The sequence below is a fragment of the Globicephala melas genome, chromosome 1 (genome assembly GCF_963455315.2).
Source record: "Globicephala melas chromosome 1, mGloMel1.2, whole genome shotgun sequence".
NCBI classification, from domain to species: domain Eukaryota; kingdom Metazoa; phylum Chordata; class Mammalia; order Artiodactyla; family Delphinidae; genus Globicephala; species Globicephala melas.
The window spans coordinates 155,030,094-155,043,964 of NC_083314.1; the positions used below are offsets into that span (position 1 = coordinate 155,030,094).

At 54.2% G+C, this 13,871-nt stretch overlaps 1 protein-coding gene across 2 annotated transcripts in view; it reads right to left on the reverse strand.

Moving 5' to 3' along the window:
* KCNQ4 (potassium voltage-gated channel subfamily Q member 4) overlaps positions 1-13,871 on the reverse strand; it is a 55,144-nt gene that overhangs the window by 23,731 nt on the left and 17,542 nt on the right. For both annotated transcript variants that reach the window (XM_060307150.1, XM_030867728.2), the window contains exon 2: positions 428-518. In XM_060307150.1, coding sequence (XP_060163133.1) covers positions 428-518 — 91 coding nt within the window. The remainder of the gene's footprint in view (positions 1-427; positions 519-13,871) is intronic.

A 13,871-nucleotide genomic window follows, 5' to 3' on the forward strand; every position in this document is an offset into this window, starting at 1 on the left:
CCCCATGAGCTGTCTGGGTTTTTCTTCTCCTCATCCCACCCTCCCCCTCCCAGCCATCCCAGCCTCTGTAACCCTGACCAGGTGACATAAGGGGTGGTTGGTTGTCTGTCACTGTGACCCTCCAAGGTGCTTCCCGTTAGGGGGAAAACCCCCATCACATCAGGGGTGGTGTTAGCAGTTTTGATCCTGAGAAGGAGTGGCTCTCCTCTGGGCCCATCATAAGCCCTGGCATAGAGGCAGGAGCTCTCCCAACACCTGCTATAAAGCAAGGGATGAAGCCCAGAGAGGGGCAGCCACCAGGTCAGAGAACACAGCACAGCAAGCCACTCTCTGAGCCATGGTATGAGAAGCCTCACTCCACCTTCACCCTCAGACCAGAGGTGCCACCCCGACACAGCCTCCCTCAGACCCAGACTCCGGCACTCACCAAGATAAGGAGACACTCGTTGGCAATTTCCTGGTGCTCCGGAATAGTGGACAGCACGGACAGCACCAGGCAGCTGAAGACCAGCAAAAATCTGCAATAGCAGCATGAAGGAGAGGGTTAGACTGCTGGATGGACAGGGCAGCCAAGAAGCCTCTGGCAGGGGGCTGCAGAGTCAGAGGAGAAGGAGGAGGAGGGAAGCTTCATTTGGGAAGAATAATCTGGAAAGCAGACTAAGAATCAGAGTTCCCTGGAGCTGTGGCTTGGTGCTGGACACCAAAGGGAGAAGCCCCCGAGCTCCAGGAGGCTGCTGAGCTCACAGACACCTTACAGCCCTCTCAGTTGCCCTTGAGGCAGCTGCCGCTCACAGAGGTGGTCACTGAGCTGTGGGTGGTAGGTCTGTCTGGGCTGGCCGAGGGAGGGACCCAGGAATCCCCCCTTCCCTATGAATTCCAAGATGGCAGAAGCATGGTTTCACCTGCAGAATGAGGACAATTGCCTCTGCCTTCGTGAGTTCTTATGGAATTAAATACTGAGACAGCTAGGGAAGGAAAGGGGATTGGGGAAGACAGATAGGGAGGGAACATGCAGAGGGGGAGAGGGTGTGGGAGGGCAATCAGGCAGCAGGGAGCCATGCCATCGAGGCCTGGAACTTCCCTGGAACTTCCCGGAGGGCAGTGGAAAGCTACTGAGTGGCTCAGAACCAGATGGTTAGAAATAATCCAACTCATCTGACACTCCCCTCAACCCTAATTGCACACATGAGGAAACTGAGGCCCAGAGGAGGAAAGGGATTCACCCAAGGTCACCCAGGATGTCCAGGACAGGGGTGAGATTAGAGCCAGGGTTTCCAACTCCCCAGTGGATGGGAAGAGGGGAAAGGGCGTGAGGAGAGAAGCTGCTGGACTCAGGGAGAATGTGAATATGTGAGGGAAGACAGGATGTGGGGCACAGGCTGCAGATGCGGCAAAAGGGAACGATGCTGGCCTCCCGGAAGCACTCCTCCTTTTGATGGGGGTGTTGCTCCTGGAAGAACCTCCAGAGGGCATGGGCTTCTCCAGAAACACACAGACCTACAGCCTCTCCAAAGTGTTCCCAGAGTGTCCCCACCTGGGACTGCTGACACTGCATTCTGCCTGAAACGACTCACCACTGGAGCCTGATGAGATGCTGTTCACGCTCCCCTCGCCCCAGCGCTCCTGCTGGGATGCCCCCATCCCACTGTTCCCTCAGAACGCCCCTCCCAGTGCTCGCCTCCCCAGTCACTGTCTATGGCGCTTTATTTGTGTTCACATTTCATCGCGGCAGGGGCATGGGCTCCGAGTCAGAGACCCGGGTTCAAATTCCGGCCCTGCTGTGTGTGTGACCCTGGAAAAGTCACCTATCTTCTCTGAGCCAGTCTCGGCATCCGTAAAGTGGGGGCTGACGGGGGGATGGGGTGGGACATGGGAAGGGCGTGGCTCCACCCTGGCCCACTTACACCTCCCTGGACAGGGCTCCCAGCCTGCGTGGAGGGCAGGTATAGGGCTGCAGCCCAGCACATGCCCCGGGGCGGCGGGGGGGGGGGAGGACGTAGGTGGTAGATGTCAGTAAAAGGTTTTGGTTGAATGAGTGAGGAAGAGGAGGCCTCCTGTGCCAGTTCCAGGCAGGAGCTGAGTCAGCAAAGACGTAAGGCACAGGGAGAGGTTGGGGAGAACACCAGCTCCTCATGTTCAATAATTAACCACAGCAAACGCAGTGAAGCCAGTGCCGCATCCACCGGGAATGGGGACCACCACCGACACAGGGCTCAGGGGCGGGAGGGTACTCCTGAGGTTATTCCATCCAGCCCCCTCCTATGGGAGGCCTGCAGCCAAATTCTGATGGGCCTTCACCCCAGCCCTGGACAGAAATCCTTTAATCCCACTGCTCAGCTGACCTCAGAACCTCAGGCAAATGGGTCACGTTTGGGGCTTCCTGCTGAGTGTTTCAAGACTTTTTTTTTCTCACCACTATTCTTTCCATGTCGATAGGTGCACATCTCTAAAATGTCCACTTCACAATAGGTTACGTGAAAAAAGCAGATTGTGAAACCTTAAAGCAATGTGATTCCAACTTTTAAAATATAGATTTTTTGTGTACACATACCAAGAGTCAGCAGGGCTGATCTCTGGGTGGCAAAATTAAGAATGATTTGGCATTCGTTTTGCTTTTTGCTTATCTTCATTTCTTAGTTTTTTGTTTTTTTTTTCGGTACGCGGGCCTCTCACTGTTGTGGCCTCTCCCGTTGCGGAGCACAGGCTCCGGATGCGCAGGCTCAGCAGCCATGGCTCACGGGCCCAGCCGCTCCACGGCATGTGGGATCTTCCCGGACCGGGGCACGAACCCGTGTCCCCTGCATCGGCAGGCAGACTCTCAACCACTGCGCCACCAGGGAAGCTCATTTCTTAGTACTTTTAAAGAATAAACATGTGCTGCTTGGGTAATAACAAACTAACATCAATTTTAAAATGCATTTCCTTAAAAATACAAACGGGGGGGAAAAACCTTTAAATTCTGTCCCCACCCCTTTACCACAAGAGCCCTGGCCACTTTTTAAAAATAAATTTATTTATTTACTTATTTGTTTGTTTATTTATTTATTTATTTTTGGCTGCGTTGGGTCTTCGTTGCTGTGTGCAGACTTTCTCTAGTTGCGGTGAGCGGGGGCTACTCTTCATTGCGGTGCACAGGCTTCTCATTGCAGTGGCTTCTCTTGTTGCGGAGCACGGGCTCTAGGCACATGGGCTTCAGTAGTTGTGGCACGTGGGCTCAGTAGTTGTGGCGTACGGGTTTAGTTGCTCCATGGCATGTGGGATCTTCCCGGACCAGGGATCGAACCCATGTCCCCTGCATTGGCAGGCGGATTCTTAACCACTGTGCCACCAGGGACACCCCCAGCCTTGGCCATTTAGCAGGTGTGAGGGTGTGGCAGCCTCTCCCCGAGTCCAGTTCACCTGTCAACGGCCTGCTCAACATCTCTTCTCGGTTGTCCAGGGGCCTCTCAAACCCAACATGTCCGAAAACAAACTCTCAATTTGCCCTAAAATCTCTCTCCTCTCCGGTTGCCCCATCTCAGGAATGGCGCCCCCTTCCATCCAGGGGCTCAGGCCAAGTATCTAAGAGTGACCCTCGACTCTTCCTTTCCTTCCCCCTCCACATCCCGTCCTTTAGCAATTTCTATTGGCTCTAACTACAGAATGTAGCCCTGGACAGACTAACCCCCATCATCTCACCCCGACTGGTCTCCCTGCCTCCACTCTGGCCCAACAGGAACCCTCTTCAAAGCAATCAGTGTGATTTTCCTACAAAGCAAAGCTGGAAACCAGGACTCTCCACAGAACTCTCCTCTGATTTCCTATGGCACTTAGAGAGCGGCAGTCAAATTCCTCAGCATGTCCAGCAAGGCCCTGTGAGATCCGGTCCCACCCAGCCCTTGAACTTGATCTGCTTCTCTCCAGCCCCTCCATCATTGTGCTCCAGCCATTCTACCTCCCTGCCATTCCTGGAACACATCAAAAGTTTTTCCATCTCCAGGCTTTGCACTTGCTTTGCTGTTTCCTCTGCCTATTTATTGCTCCCGTACTCATCCAGAACTCTGTTCAAACATCACTTCCTTGGAGAGGCCTTCCCCAGCCACCCCCTCTCCAAAGTAATGGCCCCATCCCCGCTCTCTCTCCCCTGAATCTGCTTTATTTATTTTTTCATAGACTGAGTAAACGAAGAGCAGAAATTCACCTTAAACAAACCTCAAAACATCATGTCACCAAAGCCCCCAGTTTACCCACTGCAGAGGCTCCCAAAGTTCCAAGCACATCCATCCCTGACCCGTTGGGCCCCCCAGCAGCCTTTCTGAGAAGCGAAGAGAAGGCAAGTCTCCAACCCTGACCAGCTCTATTTGGTAGACACTGTTTAAAAAACGCCTGAACTTCGCCTCCTCCAGCCTTCATACACTGGCTAGGGGTTAGATGCTCAATACAGTTGAACAGATATACTTAGTTTGTCAGAGAACATCTTGTGTTCCAGGCAGCTGAATAATTATCCCCATCTTCCAGTTGAGGAAATGGGCCCAGGGAGGGGCAGACTTGCTCCAGATCACTCAGTGAATCCATGGCAGAGCTAGGGCCCAAGCTGCCTTGGCCCTCCTGAGAGGTCCTCACACAGACACCCATTCTTGGGACAGCAGAGAGAGATCATGTCTGGAGCTTAGGGATGGAGGGGACAGGGAGAAGGAGCCCTGAGCTGGGATCTGGTCATGTCTGCCAGAACCAGTGTGTGACTTCATTCATACAACAAATAAGGATTGTCTAAGGATTGTCTCTGGCCCCTTCTGAGGCTTCAGTTTCCCCATCTACAAAGTATAGATGGTACACAGGAGCTGGCTGGCTTGCGCCCTCTAAAATCACTCCAGGGCTTCCCTGGTGGCGCAGTGGTTGAGAGTTCGCCTGCCGATGCAGGGGACACGGGTTCGTGCCCCGGTCCGGGAAGATCCCACATGCCGTGGAGCGGCTGGGCCCGTGAGCCATGGCCGCTGGGGCTGCGAGTCCAGAGCCTGTGCTCCGCAACGGGAGAGGCCACAACAGTGAGAGGCCTGCGTACCGCAAAAAAAAAAAAAAAAAAAAAAAAAACGGAAAAAAAAAAGATAGAAAGAAAGGCATACTAGGTTGTCCAAAGCCATAGAGCCAGGACCTGAACCCAAGTCCACCTGGACCACCAAGGCATAGTGCCTCTCTGGGCCTCAGTTTCCCTGTCTGCAATATGAGGTGGGGAGTGTCAGCCTTACGACTACCCAGCAGTGGGGTAGAAGGGAAGGGTGAGCCATGAGCTCAGCTCCACACTCTTTGGGGATGTCCCTGGAGAGACAGATGCTTGAAGGCTGGAGAGATGGGGATATGAAAGACAAGAGGGCTGGGGTAAGGTGGATTAGGCAGCAGAAAAGAGGTTATCGTCTAACCTCTCTGAGCCACATTTACTTAAGAAATGTTCATTGCAGGGACTTCCCTGGTGGCGCAGTGGTTGAGAATCCGCCTGCCAATGCAGGGGGTACGGGTTCGATCCCTGGCCCGGGAAGATCCCACATACCGTGGAACAACTAAGCCCGTGTGCCACAACTACTAAGCCTGTGCTCTAGAGCCCGCGAGCCACAACTACTGAGCCCACACGCCACAACTACTGAAGCTGGCGTGCATAGCACCCGTGCTCCACAACAATAGAAGCCACTGCAATGAGACGCCCGCACACCACAAGGAAGAGTGGCCCCCACTCACCGCAACTAGAGAAAGCCCGTGGGCAGCAATGAAGACCCAACACAGCCAAAAATAAATAAATAATAATAATAAAAAAAGAAATTGTTCATTGCCATCCACACTCAGCCAGTTTTATTGTAAAGCCAGCAATTAATCATACAGGTCCCCAAGAAACTAACAAGTGTAACACAGTGGTGATATGATGGCTGAAGTGATAACAGTGTACCCAGAGGCTGGGGGGAACCCCAAGATGGCTTTAGCAGAGTCAAAGTAGAGGGATCAGTGAAGAGGTGGAGGTGACGAGGACAGGGGTGGGGTGCCCCAAGCAGAGGAAGCAGGATGTGTGTGCAAGCAACAGAGATGTGGGAGCCTGGAGGCAGCACAGGGCAGCCGGTAGTTCTAGCAAGTGTGGGCCTAAAATGAAGGGGCAGAGGAGAAACCAGAGACGGCCAGATCAGGCACCCTCAGACCTTACGAACGTTACCTAAAGGCAATGGAGAGCCATTGAAGAGTTTTAACAGAGGGAATGATATGGTCTGATTTGTGTTTCACGACCACAACTCAGGGGCAGTGGGGACCATGGATTAGAGACTGATCAGGAAAAGCAAGTAGGAAGCTCCACAATAGTTCAGATGAGAGATGACAGTGCAACGCGAAAGAGAAGTGAATGGACTGGAGAAAGTGTTAGAAAGTGTTAGGAAGTAGGACTTGATGGTTAATTGAAATGGGGACAATGAGAGAGAATAACTCATATTTCTGGTGTGGGGACTGGATGGATGAAGGTGCCATGACTGAACTGAGATGGGAGAGCCCAGGGGAGGAGCAGTGTGGGGGTGATGAGCTCCGTTTTGGACGTGTTGAGATGGAGAGGGCTGGGCAAACACTCTGGGTATGAAGATAGAAACCTGAGCCGGAAATGTGGATCTGGGGGACATCGAGGGAGAGGTGGTGACTGAGGCCATGGATGCGGCTGAGACAGTCCAGAGAGCATGAGGCAAATTTAGAGGAGGAACCAATGGAACCCCAGAGGTGCAGAGGGTGGAGAGACCCTCTACCCAGACTGGGAAGGAGCAGCCAGTGAGATGGGATAGAAACCAGAAGAGAGAGGTGCCAGGCCAGGAGCAGAAAGTGTTTCAAGGAGGGAGTGTGGACGACAGTGTCAAATGCTGCCGAGAGGTCAAGCAAGGCCTGAAAAATGTCCACTGGATTTGGTGACACGTTGGTCACTGGGTACCTTGGCAAGGCCAGCCACGGGGGGTGGGGGGGCTGGAGCAGGTCTAGATGGGATGAGAAAGGGAGAGGGGCCGTGAGGAAGTGGAGACAGTTGAGTGGAGGTATAACTATTTAAAGAAGTTTAAAGTGTAGAGGCTGAGATCCGTAGCTGGAGAAGGATACGGAGCACAGGGAATAAGCCATTGTTCTTTTTGTGGTTGTGGTTGTTGTTTTAAGATGAGAGAGCCAGAGTGGAAGGAGCCAGGAGAGAAGGAGAAGTTGAAGATGTGAGAGAGAGACGGAGCGATCAGTGGAGTGAGGTCCCCAGGGCAGCTGGGAGGCTGGGATCCAGAGCAGGGGAAGCGCTGGTGCTGGGCAGAGAGGACCCCGGCAGTTTCCATGGTGACAGGCAGGAAGAGGGAGAGACCAGGTGGGAGAGGAGATTGGGGGACAGATGGGAGAAGCCTAGAGAGTCCCCATCAGGGGACTCGACTTCCTCTGGGAAGAGGAGGCCAGATCTACTTTTCAGTAGGGAGCAGAGTGGGTGGGGGTCTGAAGAGGTTTGAAACCGCAGGTGTGGAGAATGGGAAAGTGAGCTGACCAGGCCCTGGAGAGGGGTCCAATGGGAACACAGGACCGTTATCCCCATAGGGGAGGATGGGAGAAAAGACCTAGAACATCACAGGTGCTCCACACATGCATTTTTGGTTTGGCTTGGGCTGGGTTGGGCTTTTTTTGCTTTTTAAAGCATGATGATTCTGAGGGAGGAAGGAGCCTGTGTGGGATGAGGGGACCTCCCCGCTCCCCACAAGGCCAAAGTAAATGCAGTTCCAGGCCCTGCCCCTTCCTTCCCACTGGGTCTCCTTCCTTCCTTCCTTCTCTCCAGTGTCCCTCCTCCCACACTGAGCCCTGCCAGGGTCTGCCCCCCGGCCTGGCCACCAGCCGGCTCTCTCATTTCTGCATCTGGCCTTGGGAGAGTGACTCTTTCTTTGCCTCCCAGACCAGGACCCCAAATGCAAGGTTCTATCTTCCCTTGTATGGAACCCTGGGGCCAGTCTGTCCCCATCCAGCCAAGGTTCCTGGAGGGCAGAGGCCATGACCCCCACCACCTTCCAGCAGAAAAGGGCTTCTTAAACCCCAAACCCGAGCTGATACTGACGAAGGAACTTCAACTAGACCTGAGAGGCACTTCCTGACAGAGGTGCAGTGTGGCCCAGAGGGTCCCAGGCTCCTCTGGGGAGAACAGGCTCGAACTTTCTCTTGCAGGGGGATAAAGGGTAGGGGCACTCAGCCAGGCCTCAGAGTGAGGCTCTTTCCAAGAATCCTCAGGGGCTGGGACGAGAAGTTTCCCCTGATCCAGCGATTCTAAATATGGCAAAGGGAGCAAAAGCATGTGACCCAGGGCCCCGCACCAGGGCTGCTGCTGCTGCGGCCGCCGTTTCTCTGGGCCAGAGGCCTGTGCTGGGGCTCAGGGCTAAGAGTGAGGTCTCAGTGGAGTCCCAGTTTCCCCATCTGCAACATGAAGGTAGGGGACAACTCAGCAACGGCTAAAGTCCCTTTAGCCTTACAGCTCTCCAGCCGTGGGGCAGAAGGGAAAGGGCTGGCCTTCAGCTCAGTTCCAGATTCTTTGAGGATGTCCCTGGAGGGACAGCAGCTGCCAGTACATAGTACAAACTATGAAAAAAATGCGCCCTCCTGGAGGACCAATTAGAAAAGGCATTCCCTTTAGCATGAAAAATGATAGAAACTGACCCTTCCAAATGACCCCATTAGAACCAGGTAACCCTTGCCCTGGGCTGACCCACCCTCAAGCACAGGCTGCATTTGGCACCACTCACCCTCTCGGCCCAGCCCTTTGCATCATACAGGGCACACAGGACATGAGGCAGCCCTGGAGATGGCCCTGACAGCCAGCACAGCCCTGGAAGGGCCAACCCCTTGTGGTACCACGTGTCTCCGTGCCCCTCTCCTGGCTGCCGGGAGATGGACGCTGACCCAAGAAAGCACCCACACACACACATAGGTTGGGCTGAGACAATCAGATTCTTTGTCTTAGGCATGGAATTAAGGCCTACCATAGAGACCTACTCAATATTCTGTAATGGCCTATATAGGGAAAGAATCTAAAAAACAGTGGATATCTGTAGATGTAGGACTGATTCCTTTTGCTGTACACCTGAAACTAACACAGCATTGTAAATCAACTAGATTCCACTAAAAATTTTTAGGGCTTCCCTGGGGGCGCAGTGGTTAAGAATCTGCCTGCCAGTGCAGAGGACACGGGTTCAAGCCCTGGTCTGGGAAGACCCCACAGTCCGTGGAGCAACTAAGCCCGCACGGCACAACTACTGAGCCTACGCTCTGGAGCCCACGAGCCACAACTACTGAAGCCCTCATGCCTAGAGCCCGTGCTCCGCAACAAGAGAAGCCACCGCAATGAGAAGCCCCCGCACCGCAACGAAGAGTGGCCCCCGCTCGCCGCAACTAGAGAAAGCCTGCACGCAGCAACGAGGACCCAACACGGCCGAAAATAAATAAATAAATATTGTTTTTAAGTTAAAAAAAATTTTTTTAAAGAAATAATACATGAATGAATGAAAAAAAAGAACAAAAGATTATGTATGACTTAGGGAAGAAAAAGAACCATAGAAGCACGTTGGCGGAGGTGCAGAGAGAAGTGGAGATGAGACTGTCGCTCCAGAATCTCATCTCCCCCTCTCGACTCCACAAAGCCCAGATGTGCTTCCTGCTACGAAGCCTTACAAATTCTTCCCTCTCCTTCCGGTAGGTGTTCTCCACCTCCACATGCCCATTTTTCTTGAGCCCGTGTGAACGGTCTTGGTCCCAGTATGGTACGGAAGGCGGTGTCTTCTCGACAAGGTGCTTTATGAGTCACAGCCTCGTCCTCTCCCACCTGAACCAGCTCCAAACCCTCCTACTTGTTCTTGCTGCTTCCCTGTACCATGACAGCTAGACTACCTGGTGCACCAGGTAAGTGGGCTGAACAACATGTCAAGGGTGGCAACGAGGAGGGGGCAGGGGCTATCCATCTGTCCAGGGCTGGCCAGGCAGCGCCGACTCCTCAAATAAACAGGGAGCGTGGCCTCCCAAGCAGGAGGCCAGCAAAGTGAAAGCAAACTAAGGGGTGGAATTCAGGCAGCCTGAATTTTGGAGACTGAAACAAGATGGCCAGTGGAAACTTCCCCCTGGTTCTACCTGAGCAGCTTGTGTGGATTTGGGTGACTCAGTTTTACATGCTGAGCTTGGCATAAGATTTCATTTGAACAAAGAGCTTTGCTGCTTTTTGTTTGTTTGTTTAAAGTGTGAAATCCACCGACTTGCAGGCTCAGGCCCAAGCACCTTAAGCATGGTTGCAAGGCAGGCCCTTACTCACCCCGCCACCTGACTCTCCACCACTCAGTGCCCCACCTGGCACAAAATACTCCATTGTCACAGCTCTGTTCCCCCCCCAAAAAGCAAACAGCGCTTTTTTGCTCTGTTTTTTGCTCCTCACCTTTGCTCATGCTGTATCTGCCCCTCCTCCAATATGGCTGGGTTAGGTGGGAGCCCCCACTCTATGCTCCCTTAATCCCTCATCTCCAGCTCTACACTCACCTCCATCATGGCATTTGCCTCAACATGTGAAAAGCACTGTTTGAGTACCAGTCTCCTCCCCCAGACCAAGAGCTCCTTGAGGTCCTGTCCTTTTCACCTGGAATGCCCTGTTCCCAACTCAGGATGGGAGCTGGGTAAAAGTTTCCTGAAAGAGGGGACGACCGAGCACTGGACCTCTGACTGGTACTGGTACCCAGGGTGCCCACAGCCTGCTGGCCGCTCCCAGCTCCACACCTCAACCCTCCCCGCAGCAGACGGGATTATGAGGGAACTGGGGTGGGCAGCAACACCCAGGAACCCCACAGTCCAGAGCCACAGAGCATTCACTCACTCATTCAGTAAGTACGTATTTGCTGAGTGCTCACCGTGAGCCAGGCACAAAGACCGACAACATCCCTGCCTTCATGGAGCTTACGTTCTCATGGGGGGAGATGGACAATAAATAAGACAATGTTCAAAATGTCAGATGATGATGGAGAAAAATAAAGCAGGAAAAGGGAACAAAGAACACTGGTATGGGAGTCGGGAGCTATTCTATAGAGGGTGGTCAGGGAAAGCAGCATTGAGAAAGTGACATTTGGGCAGAAGGAAATGAGGTATGAGAGAGGTGCCTGAGACCTGAGCCAGAGGGTGCCTGGTGTGTTCCAGAACCAGCAAGAAAGGAGTGCTCGGGGCTTCCCTGGTGGCGCAGTGGTTGGGAGTCCGCCTGCTGATGCAGGGGACGCGGGTTCGTGCCCCAGTCCGGGAGGGTCCCACATGCCGCAGAGCGGCTGGGCCCGTGAGCCATGGCCGCTGGGCCTGTGTGTCCGGAGCCTGTGCTCTGCGGCGGGAGAGGCCACAGCAGTGAGAGGCCCACGTATCGCAAAAACAAACAAACAAACAAACAACAAACAAACAAAGAAAGGAGTGCTCCCAGAGCGGAGTGAGGAAGGGGGACAGTAGTAGGCAGTGGAGGGAGGTGGGAAGCAGAGTGTCTACTGGCTAGCGTGAAGATTTGGGCTTTTAGTCCAAGTGAGATGGGGAGTTTTGAGCAGAAAGTAACACGATCCGACTTATGTTTGCAGAAGATCACACAGGAGGTTGAGTGGAGAACAGACTATGGCACGGAGAGGGGATGGGGAAAGCAGTGGCATTCACCCCTGTCTTGAGTTGACACGCTAATGGTTAATCCAAGCGACAGGTGATGGTGACTTGAACAACGGGAATAGAGGTGGCAAGAGGTGAGCAGATACTGACTATATTTTGGCACTGAAAGATCCCTTAGGGTCAATGAATCCTCTCTTTATAGTTGGGAAACTGAGTCCCAGAGAGGGGCATGACCTACCTGTGATGATACAGGAGATCAGTGGCAGAGCTGGGACTGACACCCAGATTTCCCTATTCCTAAGGTAATGTTTTTTGACTTCTCCTCTTTCTGTAGAAGGACCCAGGCACCTGTCCCTCATGCCCACCTTGAAAATTCCTTCATCCTGGCGGCAGAATGGGGCCCGCCCCTGCCCTTCTCGCTGTATGTGTCAGGGTGGCACTGGGTTCGAGGATTACCCAGGCCTCCAGCTACTTGAGCCTGGCAGGGGTCAGGGTCACCTCTTAGAAGCCTTCTGTCCTCTGAATCAGCAGAACTTGTGCAAAGGGGGAAGGGGGAAGGGAGGGAAGAGTCAAAAGAGGGGAAAGAGCTTGGTTCTCCCAGAGCAGAGAGGGCACCAAGAGCTGGCAGGGTGGAACAGGAGCTTGGGGAGGGCCGGGCCCCCTAGGGAGGACACCCTGGGAGTCCTGCAGACTCAGCCATTGAGGATCTCACCCAGGGGGAGGTTTAGGGGGATTGACAGGGGAGGAGCGTTTGGATGCATTTGCTATTAACAAGCAAAGCATCATGCAAACTCACAGGCCACACCTGGGGCAGTTGGCTACAGCTGCCCTGAGAGCATTGCTCACCATGGGAATCCCAAATCCAGGACCAGCCAGACTGAATTCAGCAAGACTGTCTCCAATGGGCCCTGACAGCTGGGAAAGGCTTGCTGAGTGACCTTGGCCTGCTCCACAGCCAAGGTGGAGGGGTGGTGAGGAGGGTCTTAGGCTGGAAGCTGGAAGCACATCTGCAGACATCTCCGCCCGCAAGTTTCCTCGGCCTTTAGGGGGAGAGGTTCCGCCTGATTCAGAGTCCCTTGAAAGGCAAGGCCCTGCTTCGTGGCTCTGAGAAAGGTGTCAGGGTTGGGGGCAGCAGACGGGGAGGCACAGGATGTGGACACAGCTAGGAACCTGGATCAACAGGCTCTCTATCCTGACTCTGCCACCACTCAGGAGGGGTTGGAAAGCTGTCTCTGAGTTACAGTTTACTTCTCAGGGAGAGGAAGGGGTTGAGTAAGGGTCTCCAAGAGCCCCATGTTTTGCTGATCCATCTGGGACTGATGATTTTGACTTCCCAGTGGGAAATGAAGGAGGCAGCTCCTGAAGCTGCCAGTCCTGAGGGACTTCTAGGGTCTCCCGGAGGTGGAAGGTCTTTTACATTTCATTTGCATGGCACTCCTGTGCGTGGAAAGTCTAGAGCGACCTCCTTCTACCTCCCAAACTCCCCTATAATTGAATAATCATAGCAAGGAGGAGTCAGGGTAGACCAAAGAGGGACTTCCAATAGCTCATTAACCACAGAAACAGTGCTGGAAGTCGGGGGAAGGGGACAAATTGCACCTCTGGTCCTGACGCCCCCTCCTCTTCTGAGGAAGACAGAACCCTACACGTTTGAGAGCGAAAGGAACAGGGCTTGAATTCAGCTCCGATCCTGACCCCTGCCAGGCTCAAGAATTCAGCCTTGGCTGCATGACCTTGAGCAAGGGAACTGTCCCTCTCTGGGACTCAGTTTCTCCATCTGTCCAATGGGGCCAATGATCCCTAGTGCGGCAGCCTGGAGGCAGGGGTCTGGCCCCGATGAACCCCGAGCTGAGGGGTTGCAGAAAGGCTTGGGTTCACTTCGGGACGCAGAGGAGGTGGACACCAGTCGGGGTTCCTCGGGGAGAGGGAGACGTTCCTGGGGAGGAGGGCTCCTGGGGGACTCCTCCCCCGGCACGGCCTCTGCCCCTTCCCCCTCAGGGGCCCCTTCCCGCTCAGGGGTCCTCGGGGCTGACCCCGCCTTGTCAGCAAGGGGAGGGACATACTGGAAGGGGCGGGACGCGGTGGTGGGCGGGGCCCCGGGCTGTCCCTGGGAGGGGCGGAGCGTCGCCGACACCCGGCACCGCTCGCGGGAGGGGCGCGGGCGGCGCTGCGGCTCCAGTTACCTCCCTGCTGCCTCCCCCGCCCCGCCGGCTTCTTTTTCCGTTTCCAAATTAACAATTGAAAACGCGGCGGCCTGAAAGGCGAGCAGC